Raw genomic sequence first — 16,215 nt, 5'->3', positions numbered from 1 at the left:
TTCGATTGCCTAACAGATGGTTAAGTACAAGCTAGCAAGACAAACACCAGTTTAGTCTCGGTAAGACAATTTAAGATTGTCTTGCCGAGATTTTAACGAAGCAGACAAAACAAGTGTCAGCAAGACAATTACAATTGTCTTACGGACACAAATGGCGGTTAAAAAGACAGGCTCGGTAAGACAAAATAATTGTCTTGCCGAGTTTTTTGTTTGATTTAATAGAGATAAACTGAAAAACCAGTTCAGCAAGACAATTTGAGATTGTCTTGCCGAGCCAATCAGTAGACAATGTAATTGTCTAATAGAAAAACAAATAATAATAATAATAATAATAATAATAATAATATGATTTTTGATTAATTTAAAAGATAAAACTTTTTGCAATTAAAATCAAAAATCTATAATAATAATAAAAAAAACAATACTATAAATTACACAAATATTTTGTAAATTTCAACTTTAATTAAATATAAATACTTATGACTTTAACTTTAATTCAAAAAGATGAATTAACTTAAAATCAAATATTTATGCTTAATTAATTTTGAAAAATACAAAATAATTACAAATAATTATATAAATGCTTAGGGAATATTACAGGGGAGAGTGTGAGCACTTAGAAAAATACAGACTAATATACAAGCATGCATAATTATTCAGAATATTATCAGATAATATACAGAAAATCATATAAATTCTAATAATATAGATATAATTATACAGAAAATTCACAAAAATATACAAAAACATATAATGCATATGAAAAATATATACAAGAGAACTATGTCATATTTAACATCCCTAACTCACAAACCAGCTTAGAGAAAGTGGATTCATCCAGTGGTTTCGTGAAGATGTCAGCAATTTGCTCAGTCGTGGGTACAAAATGTAACACCACTGTACCATTCATGACATGTTCTCGTATGAAATGATACCGGATATCAATGTGCTTGGTTCTTGAGTGTTGAACCGGATTGTTGGAAATGGCTATGGCACTTGTATTATCACAAAATATAGGAATTTTGTTTACTACAACACTATAATCATTCAGTTGATTCTTGATCCACAAGATCTGAGCACAGCAGCTTCCAGCAGCTATATACTCAGCTTCAGCAATAGAAGTAGACACGGAGTGCTGCTTCGTGCTATACCAGGAAACCAACCGACGTCCTAGAAATTGACAGCTTCCAGACGTACTCTTCCTATCAATCCTGCATCCTGCATAATCAGAATCTGTATAGCCGGTTAAGTCAAAACCAGTATTGTTAGGGTACCAAATACCCAATCCAGGTGTACCCTTAAGATATCTAAAGATTCTTTTGACGGCTATAAGATGTGATTCTTTAGGATCAGCTTGGAACCTAGCACACAAACATGTTGCAAACATGATATCTGGTCTACTTACAGTAAGATAAAGTAGAGAGCCAATCATACCTCGATAGCTTGTGATATCAACTTTCTTACCAGATTTATCCTGGTCAAGCTTTGTGGCAGTGGCCATGGGTGTCTTTGCCGGTGAAGAGTCTTCTAGATTGAACTTTCGAAGAAGATCTCTGACATACTTGGATTGGCAAATGAATATACCATCTTCCTTTTGGCTTACTTGAAGACCAAGGAAGTAGGACAGCTCACCCATCATACTCATCTCATAGTTACTCTGCATCAACTTAGCAAATCTCTTGCACAAGTTATCGTTAGTAGAACCAAATATAATATCATCAACATATATTTGTACAAATATCATATCCTTATCATGCAATTTGTAAAAGAGAGTTTTGTCTATGACACCTCTAGTAAAATTGTTTTCAATTAAAAACTCAGAGAGAGTGTCATACCATGTCCTTGGTGACTGCTTGAGTCCATAGACAGCTTTGAATAGGAAGTATACAAAATCAGCAAACTTGGGATTTTCAAAGCCAGGGGGCTGTTCCAGATATACTTCTTCTTCTAGCTTTCCATTCAGAAATGCACTTTTCACATCCATTTGATATACCTTGAAGTTGGAGTGTGCAGCAAATGCAAGAAATATTCTGATGGCTTCAAGACGAGCAACTGGAGCATAGGTTTCATCATAATCAATTCCTTCTTCTTGTGAATAACCTTTTGCAACCAGTCTGGCTTTGTTCCTTACAACAATGCCATCACCATCTAACTTGTTACGGAAGACCCATCTAGCTCCAATTGTAGATTTTCCTTTTGGTCTTGGAACTAGGGCCCAGACTTCTTGTCTCTCAAATTGATTGAGTTTTTCTTGCATGGCAAGAACCCAATCAGGATCAGCAAGTGCTTCTTCTATTTTCTTTGGTTCTAGTTGAGATAGAAACCCATAGAATAGGCATTCATTTGTCGTAGCACTTCTAGTCCTGACACCAACATCAGGATCACCAATAATTAAATCAAAGGGATGATCTCTGCTCCAAATCCTTTCCCTTGGAAGATGTGTCCTTGATGATTCAGCAGTATTATCATTAAGCTGAAATGTGTGACTAGTTGATCCATCAGCTCCCCCTGAGTTGTTGCCAGGTTGACTTGATGATCCACCACTGGCATCAGTGGAATCTCCAGCATTATTGCCATTTCCTCCACCATTGCCTGGATCATTATCATTGTTGTCATCTCCTGTTGCAACCTCAGGTGGTATATCATCATCTGAATCAGAGTCTGGATAGTTGTCAAACTTCAGAGACTCAGATGGATCAGCAGATTGTAGACTTGGAAGTTTAGTGTCATCAAATGTAACATTGACACTAACTTTTACTGACAGAGTATCAATTACAAAAACTCTATAAGCATTATTTGTATAACCAACAAAAATTGCTTCAGATGCCTTTGGCTCAAACTTGTTCAAGTTCTCTTCACCATCCTTGAGAACATAACACTTGGCTCCAAAGACATGAAGATGTTTGACATAAGGTTTCTTGTTGTTATACAGATGAAATGGAGTTTTCATATGATCCTTGTTGATCAAAGTTCTATTCTGGGTATAGCAGGCAGTAGACACAGCTTCAGCCCAAAAGTACAGAGGAAGCTTTGCTTCAGCAATCATAGTCCTTGCAGCTTCGATCAGTGTACGATTCTTTCTTTCGATGACTCCATTCTGCTGAGGAGTCCTTGGTGCTGAATACTGCCTTCTAATTCCCTTTTCAGAGTAAAAGTTGATTAGAGTTTGATTTTTGAACTCAGTTCCATTGTCTGATCTTACAGCTTTTACAGGAACACCTTTTTCCAACTCAACCAACTTGATATGATCAATTACTATCAGGGGAGTTTCATCCTTAGAAGCCAGGAAGTAAACCCATGTAAATTTTGAGAAGTCATCCACAATAACCAAGGCATATCTTCCTCCATCAATGGATGCAACATTCACAGGGCCAAACAAATCCATATGCAACAAATGAAGTGGATCTGTAATGGTATTGATGGTTTTGCCTTTGTGAGATGCTCTCTTCGCTTTTCCTTTCTGACAAGCTTCACAAAGATCATCAGTTGAGAATTCCAGGGAAGGCAACCCTCTCACTAGATCTCTCTTGACTAGAGAGTTCATGGTTTTGAAGTTGAGGTGTGAGAGCTTCTTATGCCATAACCAACTATCTTCAGCAGACGCTTTGGCGTAGAAACAGTGAACTTCGTTTCCTGGTCCTGAAGACAAATCAGCTACGAATATATTGCCTTTCCTTATGCCACATAGTGAAGGACGCTTATCCTTGATATGCTTAATGATACATATCTCCTTTTCAAAATGAACATAATAACCTTTGTCACAGAATTGACTGACACTCAGGAGATTATGTTGAAGTCCTTCAACTATTGCAATATCTTCTATGATGATCCTTCCAATTTTGTACTTGCCATATCCCACAGTACGACCTTTGCTATTATCAGCAAAACTGACTGTAGGGCCAGCTCCTTCTCTTATGTCTTCTAGCAGGGATTTATTGCCAGTCATGTGCATTGACGCTCCACTGTCAAGCACCCAGGTAACACGAACAATTCCACTGGCACCCTGTAAAAGACAATTTGATTAAACATTCTTTGGGACCCACACTTGATTGGGTCCAGTAAACTTAAAGAACTGATTTCTATCAGGTGTAACAACAGAGCCTCTTGGACTGATACTTGGTTCAGACTTGACTGAACTTACTTCCTTAACAACATCCTTATAAACCTTAGTTTTAGGCTTTGGAACATAAGTCTCCTTCCTAACATGAGTAGGACTAGCAGTCTTTGATCTAGCATGCTTGTTGTTTGTGTGTTGTCTAGGCGATGTGTTTTCATTTTTAGCATGCAAATTTTTAAAATAAGCAGACATCAAATTGAAAGCACAAGTCATACAATTATCAACACTACAATATTTATGACATGCATCAAACGCAGGAACAACAGGAGTATCAGTCATAATAATAGGAACATCAACAGATTCTACTCTACTATTGTTAACAGTTTTAAAATTCTCAGTAGAATGGCATCTATTGTTTCTGTTCTTACTATTCACAAAGTTATTAGGCTTGTTGAACTTAGTTCTTTCAGAGTTGACACCTAAACCAGCTTTAGGCAACCTAACATTGCCTTTCACTTTGATTGGTTTCAGGTTTGTCAGAATCTCATCTCTCATCTCATTACTCTCTTTCATTTTAAGGTCTTCCTGTTTTAGTTCATATCTAATGACAACAGGAGTCTCTAAAAGAGGTTCAGCTTCTGAGGTTTTAAACAAAGGTTTAAGGGAATCTTTCAAAACAAAAGGAATCCCTCTTTCCTCAGCACTCTTCTTGAAAGGAGTAATGTTACTAGCCTTACCTACGGATTTGTTATAGTCAAAACCTATTCCAACAGTTCTCTTGATCTCTTGTTTATCATTAAGTTCTTTGACTATAGTGGAGGCATCCTTAAAGGCTTTACACTTAACTTTCTCTTCGTCTAGCTGAAGTCTTAAAGCAATCTCACCTTTCTCTAGAACTTTGACTTTAGCACATTGTAATCCTAAATCCATAGTCAATTGTTCTATTTTAGGTTTTGATACTTTCATCTCATTCATCTTATAAGCATGAATTTCTAAGACTAAAGTATCAATTTTAAGATTGGCAGCTTTCATCTTTTTAATAGCATCATCTCTTTCAAGTCCTAATTGCATAAACAGTTTAGGGCATGTAGGATCTACCTGAAAGCTTCCAGCAGGAGGAGGTGAAGATGATCCAGCATTAGCCATGAGAGCAACATTCCCAATCTGCTCTTCTTCATCACTATCTGTATCATCCCAGCTTTTCTCTTCTGCTAGATATGATTTGCTCTTGAAGCTTTGACTTCCAGAAGTACCATCATGCTTTCTTACTAAGGCATCATACTTCAGCTTCAGCTCATCATACGAATCCTTTCTCTTTCCTTGAACCTTGGGCTGCTTGCACTCAGTTGCAAAGTGTCCAGGTTCACCACAGTTGAAACATTTAAATTTACTTCTGTCCACCATCCTAGTCTTGTATCCTCCTTTGCTTGTTGAAGATGAATAGCCTCCCTTCTGAAACTTACTAACAGTAGGTTTGTATTTATAGGAAGGATTCTTCCGGAATCTCATGTTTCCAAACTTCTTGGCAAACAGTGATAGAGATTGATCTTCTAACTGTTCAAGCTCTTCCATTGTATAGAACTCTTCATCACCACTGGAAGAAGCAGTCTGACCCATCTCAGGTACAACAAATTCCTGAGTAGTCTTAGAAGGAACAACAACATCCTTCTTTTCTTCCGGTGCAGGTGACTCAACAACTAGAGCTCTCGAATGGTTCTGTGTTTTACCCCAGCCATATCTCTGTTTACTCTGAACTTGCTCCAGTTCATAAGTTTTCAAAACTCCGTAGAGTCTTTCTAGAGAAATCTCATTCAGATCTCTGCTTTCCCTGATGGCAGTGATTCTGTGTTCCAGATGTTCAGGAAGTGTTAAGAGAAACTTCATGTTGACCTCTTTCTTGTCATAGAATTTCCCATTCAGATTTAAATTATTTATCAAATTATTAAGTCTGATAAACACTTCTGAAATCCCTTCTCCGGGATTGGAACCAAACTGTTCATACTGAGCCATCAGTATCTCTTTCTTGTTTTCCCTAACTTCCTCTGAGCCTTCATTGATAATCTCTAATGTATCCCAGATTTGCTTGGCATTCGTACAATTTACAACAGCATTGTACATCACTGGATTTAGAGATTCAACCAAGATTAGTTGAAGAGCGTCATCTAAGTTCATCTGTTCACTCTCTTCATCTGTGTACTCAGAAAGTTCTTTCGGAATGACCTGATGAGGTATTAACACACCATCCTCTTCGTGTGCTAATATGACATTCATCGGAGTAGTAACACCTTTGTCTAAAATCCCGATGTATTTTCTGTTCGCTGTTCGGAGGAATAGGAACATGTGCATTTTCCATAGGCCAAAGTGTTCCTGGCTGAACGGTGGGATTTTAATGCTACTGATCTTTTGCGTACTCATTTTTTTTAAGAATTTAAAGTGAATAGTGTTTGGAGAGATTTGGATTTTTGAAAGAAAAATATTTTTAATCAAAATTAATTTTTGGAATAAAATTAATTCGAATAAAAAATATTTGGACGTTACAGAGTGTGTATAGGATCTGATACGAAAAATAGTATCAACCTCTCTGATGCCAATTGTTAGGTCCAGATATGATTGTAGAAGGGGGGGGTTGAATACAATCAATACCAAATTGTCGCGGAAGTGATTCTGATTGAATATAACTTGTTAATCAGATTATAATTAATTAATATAACAATGTTTGAAGTCGTTATATAATTAATATGGTTCAGTTTTAATGTCCACTAAAAGTTCGTAGAATAAATTCGACAGGGTATATTCTAGATTTTAGTGATTAAAACAACCGGGTTATCAAAGCACAGAAAACTGTGGATATAACGATCAAGCAAGTTACGAACAACTTGAAAGCTTTACAAATGCTTTGATTTACAAAGTGATGAACACTAAAAATGAAGAATGCAAAGCCATATTTATAGGCAAAGCATTTGTACTTGTAAGACAATTGAAAGACAAGACAATTGTAAGTAGCAAAGAAAAAGTGGAAAGGGCAAGATAATTTTAGATTGCCTTGCAAGCACAAGACACAGCAGAAAGACAATTTTATAGCTAGCAAGACAATACAGAGCTCGGTCAGACAATCTCCATTCGGTCAGACAATCAAAGATTGTCTTGCTGATCTTCATTCGGTCAGACAATCTACATTCGGTCAGACAATCAAAGATTGTCTTGCTGATCTTCATTCGGTCAGACAATCAAGGATTGTCTTGGAGGCTTCATTCGGTCAGACAATCCAAGATTGTCTGGGAAGCCACAGACATTGTCTTGCAGGCAACACCACACAATCGGTAAGACAATTGTGATTGTCTTGGCAGAGGCTAGAAGAAACGGTAAGACAATTAGGTTTGTCTTGCATGCTTCCCTGCTTTCTTCGGTAAGACAAAGGTTGATTGTCTTGGTTGTTGCAGCATTCATCCTTGAAACAGATTCGGTAAGACAATCTTGGATTGTCTTACTGAGTTTGTTTTGTTGATTTAAGGATGTAATTTAAGATATATATTAAATAGAAAATTATCCACTTAATTAAATTAATCATATAATTCATACATTAAATTAATTCGTGAGTGAATTAACTTAACAAATAAATTACATAATTAATATAATTATTTGTGAAGTGAAATAATAATCTATTAAATATTTAATCACCTATTCTTCAGTAGAACAGTTTCCCGTCTTCTTTAAACATTAATAACTTCGTCTTGATCTGTCGAACGAACGAACCACCAACTCTGCTTGACTTCAAATATTTAATTTGAATAACTGATACACAGATGTACTGTCTGGTTCATCTGTATCTAGTTAAATCAAATATTCTTTGTCAAATAAACATTAGGAAATTGATTTGTTCGTCGAGTCTTCGTCTTGTAAGTACTTCTTCATTAAATGGAATCTTCTGATAAAATAAAGTATAGAAACTTTATATCTTCTGAACTCCTGGACGTGCCACAAAAGATTATTTGTGCACTGAGGCTTGAACATATTAATGAACTTTTTTCAGTGGTGTGCAGCAGCATCCTGGAATTTATCCGACATATAATTCCCATAAATCATTTGACGTTCTTCGTACGGATTCCGTTGACTTGCTATTTACTGAGCTTTCTTATCTGAGTTGAGTTGTATCTCTTTAAATACAAATAGGCTGAACATATGCCTTTCAATCTCCCCCTATTTGTTTGTTAACATAACATGCAAATTTCCTAGAGGATAACTCAACTAATAGATAAGACAAAGATTTAAACAATGGAATGTAAATAGCAAAAGTTTATGGCTTGCATTAAACATTAAACCATGATCATAAATAGATTACAAAAGGATGTTCCTTGAACATATCTAACAAATATCCTAATCAATCTATTCACTCAGAACGAGTACACTAGTTTTTAAAGGCCCTTGTAGGCAAGGCCTTTGAGTCACACCACTGCATAAAGTTAGTTTAGGATCATATCAACCTGTATAAATTAGTTTGGAGTCAATGCCTTAAGTGGAGATGCCTCATTCCCACTAAAGAACACAAGTGTCACACATAGAGTCACATTTCAGAACCAACTTAGGGTGCATTGCATTTGAGTGTGTCATCAGTGAGGCCTTGACCTCATATTGAGTCCATGAGTTAGTTTTAAGTCATATTAGATTGTTCAAGTTAGTTTAAGTCAATGCACTTAGTGTAGATACATTATTTTAACCAAGGCACATAAGTGTCGCCAAGGTAAGCATACTAGTAAGTCACTTAGGTTGCACTTCACTTGTAAGTCTTGGGAGGTGGGGCACAAGTGTGCCTTACTATTAATTGGTTAAGTTGAGGTCAGTAGAGTATAGTTAGGAGGTGTTGGTCTTAGACCTTATGTGTTACTTGATTAATTGCTTAAGTGACTTCGGTATAATTAGAGGATTATTAAGTGATAATAGTTAAGTAATAAAATGCCATGCTTTACTTGTTATGTGCATTACTTGATGAACATGTTACTTGTTTTAATTAAGATTAAGTGTATATATATATATATATATATGTATAAATTTATTTATGTATATATATATATATATCTATACATGAAAGGGTAGTTAGCTTTGTAGTGACGAGGATACTATTGATTATAGGTGCAAGTAGGAGGCCAGGCAAGGAACCCCTAGAAGCATCTATACAAGAGCTCAGTAAGCTTAGTCCAAGCAAGTGAAACTCTTCCTTTATACTTGCTTGCTAATTGTATACCCTGTGAATGTTGAATTACTGTTTACTTAGAACGGAATCACCTTATCACCCCTTATGATCAAAACTTTGGATTCCAATAATACCCTTAATACTTGAATTACCTTTTTCATATAATATCACCTTACACCCACATGAATACACTCTAATAGTCCCATGATGAATAATGAGAACTTGATACCCCACATTAAACGGAACTATCTCTTTTGGAACCCTGATCTTAATAACATTCCCTCATTTAGAAAGATCACTTGTATTTTGAAAATACCATTGCTTATGACTTGTCTTTGATCAAGACTCCTTTTTGAAAATGAATTGAATTGATATGACCTTAAAAGGAATTGGATAATATTTTTTATTTAAGACTGAGGCGCCAGTCAATTAATTGCAGCATCAGTAGCGGGGAGCCTGATGCCTGTTTATGGCCAATGTGTGCCGAGGATCCTCCCTGGTTGAATCACTTTATGTGGTTCTGATCTTGGTGTGGGTTGATCACCCCTCAATACTCGTAGCGCTGTGTGTTTCCAATTCCAATAAATTCGCTATCCCACTTGCACCTTTACTTGTGATTATACCTTGTGATATCTATTGTTGTTTTTTGCACTTGTTTATATTGCATATTGTGAACTGTTATATACTGCTTTCACTTGCTGAGCTTTTTGCTCATACATATTGTTGTTTATTATAACCCTTCAATGAAACCCGAGAATGGCATGATTCAAGCAGACCGCCCATAAGTCCACCTCAGGATCAGGGATTGCGTACCGCCGTATGATGGAGCAGGTTGGGAACTCATAGTTCCCTAATTTTATCTTTTAGAAACTTTTGGGATTTGAAATGTGTAGTAATGACTTAGACTTTAATTTGGGTTTGTAATACTTTAGATGTTGTTCATACTCATTCCTGGTGATCCGGGGATTGTGGATTTAGATTTTAGTTCTAATATTTTATAACTCTGTAATTCTCATTTATTTATCGTTTTATGCATGCTTTAGTCGGATAATTATGGTGGGTCCGTCACATTTCTTTTGAAAAATTCTCGCTTGATTCAATTTTTAATTATTATAAATGGCCGGAGAATTTGTGATCGCTGAGACCAACTATTGTGCAAACCTGAATCCTAATGACTGCTCAGATAGATTCAAAACATGGGTCAGATTCCTTACAAGCCAATGTCTAGCCAGTACTGCACTTACAGCTGATATTCCGATTCAAGTGCAACCACTGTTTGACTTCTACTCAAATGCTGTCAACTCTACAACTCTAGATAACTTCAAACTGATAGGTGATCTACCTAATGGAAAGAGGATTGTCATCACTGTTGATGATGTTAATAGAATCTTGGGATTTCCAAGGGAACATTTTGAAGAAGACCCTACAGATGCTGAGATTAGACAATTCTTCCAGGACATTAACTATCAGGCACGGATCTTTCTCCCTAAAATGGCTAAGGGAAATCTGAAGGCTGAATGAGATGTATTCTTCGACACCCTGGCAAAGGTGTTTGCTCCCACTAATAGGAAGAATTTTGGCAATATATCTTCGATTCTGCAAATCTTTGGATTCAGCATAGCATATAATCGTCGGATCAACTTTGGGAAGATATTGCTGAGGGAGATTATCAGAAAAATGGGTTCTGTTAAACAAAGATCTATTCATCAGAATGAGAAGGTTGAATGCTTTTATCCGAGGTTTCTGATGTTATTTTTAAATGATAAGATGAATGAGGCTGATAGGAACATGTATGTCGATTCTCCTGTGGTTCCTATTCAGAGGACTTGTGCTAAGATTCAGACCAGGCTGGTCAACAAGAAGAAGCATGAGAATGTGCCACTGGTTGTGACTCCTTTCATGCTGGAGCAGTTTAGTGCTCCATTTCAGCCTGTTCAAGTCCCTGAACCTCTACAACAGCATCAATATCAACAACAACAACAACAGCAACAGGCTCAACCAGAAATACAAGAACAACAACAACCACCTCAACAAAACCTCCAACCACTACAACTCATCCAAGACTACCAATCCTCCAGCCAATCCTCACACCACTCACCATACAACCCTCCATACAACTCACCATATCAATCACCTTACCAATCACCATACAACTCTCCTCGCCAATCTCAAAACCAATCCCCTCCCCACTACAACTTTTTCCCTGAACAACAATCATCAATCTTTCCTTCACAGTCTGAACCTATACCTTCACCTACCCATACACATCACATTCCCCAAACACAATCCACCTCTCAACCCCTGCCATCGGATTCTGCTATCAATCCAGAGCTACAGGACTTCAGGACTGACTTACAGGTAGCTCAGGTACTTTCTAATCTCACTGATACTTTTAATATTGATATTGCAGATTTTGATTGTGACATTGGATTTGATTTTCAGACTCCCAGCAATGAACCTGAAAACACCCAGGTTCATAACCAAGCTGACGTTTCCATTTCAAAAACTGATTCTTCATCAAACACATCAACCAACACTACTACTACACCAGTTGTTAGAAAGGTAGTCCGGAAACGGAGTGGGAGTGCAATATTGAGAGAACCCGCAGCTCTGTCTCACAAGAAGCAAAGGGTGACAGAACCGGAAACAACTGCCGCTGCATCCATTTCCTCCCAAAAGGATTTGGACACTGAAATGGTAAATATATAGTCTCTAGATTCATTCTCTCCACAGAATGCGTTTATTGAAATTGGTCGTCCGACCGCGGTATCCTGTAAAGAGTCAAGCACACAACTAGCACTCACGCTAGTAAACACTGAACCTTTGTCTTATGATTCTTCACTTAGAGAGAGCACAGATTTTCAAAATATGTCATATGAAAACTTTTCTGATCACTCTTTCCTTTTGGATCAGGATCTACTTGGCAACCTGCAAGTACATCTGCCTTCACAGGCATCGGAAGGACAATTTGTTCCTTCACATCCTACAGTTCCATCTCAGGGAACTATGGTTGTATATACAGGTTCTGGTGACAGTGTGAAAAATACGAGTGAAATCAGGCAAACACCGAGCGAAACACATGCACGCGAGGATAGTGACAAATCTTTGAGTGTTCGTGAGGTGAGTGCACACACCAACACAGATCTGTTACAGGAACAAATGGCTGCTCTAAAAGCTGAAATAGAAAGGTTGAATGCTGAGAATGCAAAGTTCAGAAGTGGAGAGCTGGTAACTCTACAGGAGAAAGTTGTTGATACTTCCTTTACTTCTCTGAAAAAGGAAATGGACGATCATGTCAAGGGTATCCACTCTAGGATGGACAAGTTTGACAAGAACCGGGAGCTCTGTATGACAAAGCTTGATGGCTTGGAGCAGACTTTAGCTCAAGTTGTTCAACACTTGAAGATCAATCAGTCTACATCTCAGTCTACTCCAGAGGATCCCTCAACTAAGGGGGAGAAGGATAAGGAAGACTCTTCTGAAGCTGATAGAAGTTATGAAAGGTCAAAAGTCAAAGAGCCGTTACATCATTCTGATAATGTCTTCAACACTGACAATTATGATGATTATCCGAAAGACATGGATGATGATGACGTCTTCGATGCTACCCATCGTCAGGCTAAAGAAGAAGGTAAATTTGATGAAAGTTATTTGTTTCAGGAAGAACCTGTTGATCTTGAACACGAGGAGAATGTCAGGAAGTTCAAAGCAGAAAATGAATCTAGGAAGCGTAAGCTTCGTGATTATCAGAAACTTCTGGAGGACAAGTTGATCACAGAGGAACAAATCAAGATTGAAAAATAGAAAATCTATGATGCTGCGATCAAGAAGAAGAATCTTGAGATTAAAAGAAAGGAAGGAGAAAGCTGGGACATTGCAAGAAGGATCTTTGATGGACCTCAAAGGGAACCTTTCGATGACAGAAAGTTCTTATCTCTGATTTATGATCTCCGAGAGGTAAACCCTGATGAGGATGTCTTTATGCATGCCTTTGCTTTAGAGTTGGAATATTTAACTGTTGCAGCTAAGGGTTTTCTAGAAGAATGAGAGCTGATTGTCTATACACAGAGGAATGGTTCATTCAGACTATCTGTTGAATTTCTCAAATCATTCTTTGTATCTGAGCTCTGGGTACTTCGCAACAAAGTCAAGCGTTGCTCCAACTTGAATGAACTCCTTCGCGACAAACTGTTGGATTGTGCTGTCTTCAACAGTCCTCAGGTTGTCAAGAACCCATACTGTGTCAAGTTCATTCACAAGGAAGTCCTCTGCACTGTCTATCTAAATGAAGAGGCTTTGCCAAAGTACCCTGCCAAACGTCTGGCTCTAGCATCCACTTTACTGAGAACCAAGGGCTTCGCTTCCAAAGCCAAGTCTGATGCTGATGATGTAATCTTATCTTACTGCACCCGAAGAAATATTTCTCAATACTTTCGGAGGATGAAGGGTGTAACAAAATCTCAGCCATCAGACTTCCGTGAAGACCCTGTGGAATTGGAAGTACTTCACCAGCTAGCTCTGGCTCATGAAAGAAAGAAGCGTGGAGAATCCACTCCAGCTGAAGAGCCTACTCAGAATGTGCCTTCTACTCCAATCATTTATTTCTCAGATATCGAAGAAGGAGAAGTCACTCGTTCTGAGTGAAATAGATTGATTAGGATATTTGTTAGATATGTTCAAGGAACATCCTTTTGTAATCTGTTAATGATCATGGCTTAATGTTTAATGCAACGCCATAAACTTTTACTATTTAGATTCCAATGTTTAAATCTTTGTCTTATCTATTATTTGAGTTATCCTCTAGAAAATTTGCATGTTATGTTAACAAACAAATAGGGGGAGATTGAAAGGCATATGTTCAGCCTATTTGTATTTAAAGAGGTACAACTCAACTCAGATAAGAAAGCTCAGTAAATAGCAAGTCATCAGAATTCGTACGAAGAACGCCAAATGATTTATGGGAATTATACATCAGAAGAATTCCAGGATGTTGTTGCACACCACTGAAAGAAGTTCATTAATATGTTCAAGCCTCAGTGCACAAATAATCTTTTGTGGCACGTCCAGGAGTTCAGAATATATAAAGTTTCTATACTTTATTTTATCAGAAGATTCCATTCAATGAAGAAGTACTTACAAGACGAAGACTCGACGAACAAACCAAATTCTTATTGTTTATTTGACGAAGAATATTTGATTTAACTAGATACAGATGAACCAGACAGTACATCTGTGTATCAGTTATTCAAATTAAATATTCGAAGTCAAGCAGAAGTGGTAGTTCGTTCGTTCGACAAATCAAGAAGAAGTTATTAAAAGTTTAAAGAAGACAGGAAGCAGCTCTACTGAAGATTGGGTGAATAAATATTTAATAGATTATTATTTCACTTCACAAATAATTATATTAATTATTTAATTTTTTTATCAAATTAATTCACTCTCGAATTAATTTAATTTATGAATTTATATGATTAACTTAATTAAGTGGATGATTTTCTATTTAATATATACTTCAAATTACATCCTTAATCATCAAAACAAACTCTGTAAGACAATTAAAGATTGTCTTACCAAATGTGTTTCAAGTATAAAAGAAGACCAGCAAGACAATTTCCTTGAAATTGTCCTACCGAATGAAATATGATGCAGCAAGAGAATTTCCATGAAATTGTCCTACCGAAATTTGGATGAATCAACAAGACAATTTCCATGAAATTGTCCTACCGAAATTTGGATAAATCAGCAAGACAATTCCAAATTGTCCTACCGATTCTTTGAGTGGCCAAGACAAATTGTCTTCCTGCCTTGAATTGTCTTGCCCCTTCACAGAATTGTCTTGCCCTTCTAAATTTGGCTTACTGCCATGCTTTTAGCTTGTTAGGCAATTGTAATTGTCTTCCCTTTCTTTTAGTTTGTCTTGCCCAAGCTATATTGTCTTTTCTACTTGTATTTGTCTTGTCTTTCCTTTGTCTTACAAGTACAAAGCTTTGCCTATATATATGGCTTAGTTTTTTCATTTCTAAGTGTTCATCACTTTGTAAATCAAAGCATTTGTAAAGCTTTCAAGTTGTTCGTAACCTGCTTGATCGTTATATCCACAGTTTTATGTGCTTTGATAACCCGGTTGTTTTAATCACTAATCTAGAATATACCCTGTCGAATTTATTCTACGAACATTAGTGGACATTAAAACTGAACCATATTAATTATATAACGACTTAAAACATTGTTATATTAATTAATTATAATCTGATTAACAAGTCATATTCCAATCAGATTCACTTCCGTGATTATTTGGTATCGATTGTATTCAACCCCCCCCCTTCTACAATCGTATCTGGACCTAACAAATAGATTGATCACTAGCATCACGCATGATCTCGAAAGGGAAATTCCAACCTAGTGGTTGTATTATTGGAGAAGAGATAAGAGCTTTCTTTAACCAGTCAAAAGTCTCAACACAAGCATCATTAAAAACAAAAGGGACCTCTTTGCCTAAGAGCTCAAATATATGTCGAGCAATTTTCGAAAAATCTTTTATAAAGCGGTGGTAAAATCCTGCATGACCAAGAAAAATTCTTACACCCTTCATCGAGGGTGGGGGTGGTAAGCGCTCGACAACCTCTACCTTAGCTCTATCGACCTCGATGCCTCTGTGTGAGACAACATGACCCAAAACAACTCCTTCTTGTACCATAAAATGACATTTTTCCCAGTTTAAAACTAGACTAACTTCCTTACATTTATGAAGCACCTATTCTAAATTATTTAACCAGATGTCAAAATCTGTTCCATAAACAGAAAAGGCGTCCATAAACTCTTCAATTATATCTTCAAGAAAATCTGAGAAAATTGTCATCATACAACATTGAAAGGTTGGAGGAGAACCACATAATCCAAATCATATTCTACGACATGAAAATGTATCATATGGACATGTAAAAGTCGTCTTTTTCAGATCATCTTGATG

General features: G+C 36.8%; 1 protein-coding gene across 1 annotated transcript; it reads left to right on the top strand.

Annotated features, from left to right (window-relative positions):
• Positions 1-10,922: 10,922 nt before the first annotated feature.
• Positions 10,923-13,292, top strand: LOC135151526 (uncharacterized). Its single transcript, XM_064090022.1, has 3 exons — positions 10,923-11,612; positions 12,246-12,938; positions 13,050-13,292. Exons 1-3 carry the CDS (start codon positions 10,923-10,925, stop codon positions 13,290-13,292), a joined length of 1,626 nt encoding a protein of 541 aa, XP_063946092.1.
• The last annotated feature ends 2,923 nt before the right edge of the window (positions 13,293-16,215 follow it).

The sequence above is a fragment of the Daucus carota genome, chromosome 3, assembly GCF_001625215.2.
Source record: "Daucus carota subsp. sativus chromosome 3, DH1 v3.0, whole genome shotgun sequence".
NCBI classification, from domain to species: Eukaryota; Viridiplantae; Streptophyta; class Magnoliopsida; order Apiales; family Apiaceae; genus Daucus; species Daucus carota.
This window is presented reverse-complemented; position numbering and strand designations above follow the sequence as displayed.

What these genes read in the sequence shown, in the direction of transcription:
- LOC135151526 (XM_064090022.1), top strand. Translation starts at nt 10,923, where the DNA reads ATGGGTTCTGTTAAACAAAGATCTATTCATCAGAATGAGAAGGTTGAA. An exon ending in CTGACTTACAGGTAGCTCAG is followed by an intron (nt 11,613 to 12,245) that starts GTACTTTCTAAT and finishes GTTCCATCTCAG; the next exon opens with GGAACTATGGTTGTATATAC. An exon ending in ATCTTGAACACGAGGAGAAT is followed by an intron (nt 12,939 to 13,049) that starts GTCAGGAAGTTC and finishes ATTGAAAAATAG; the next exon opens with AAAATCTATGATGCTGCGAT.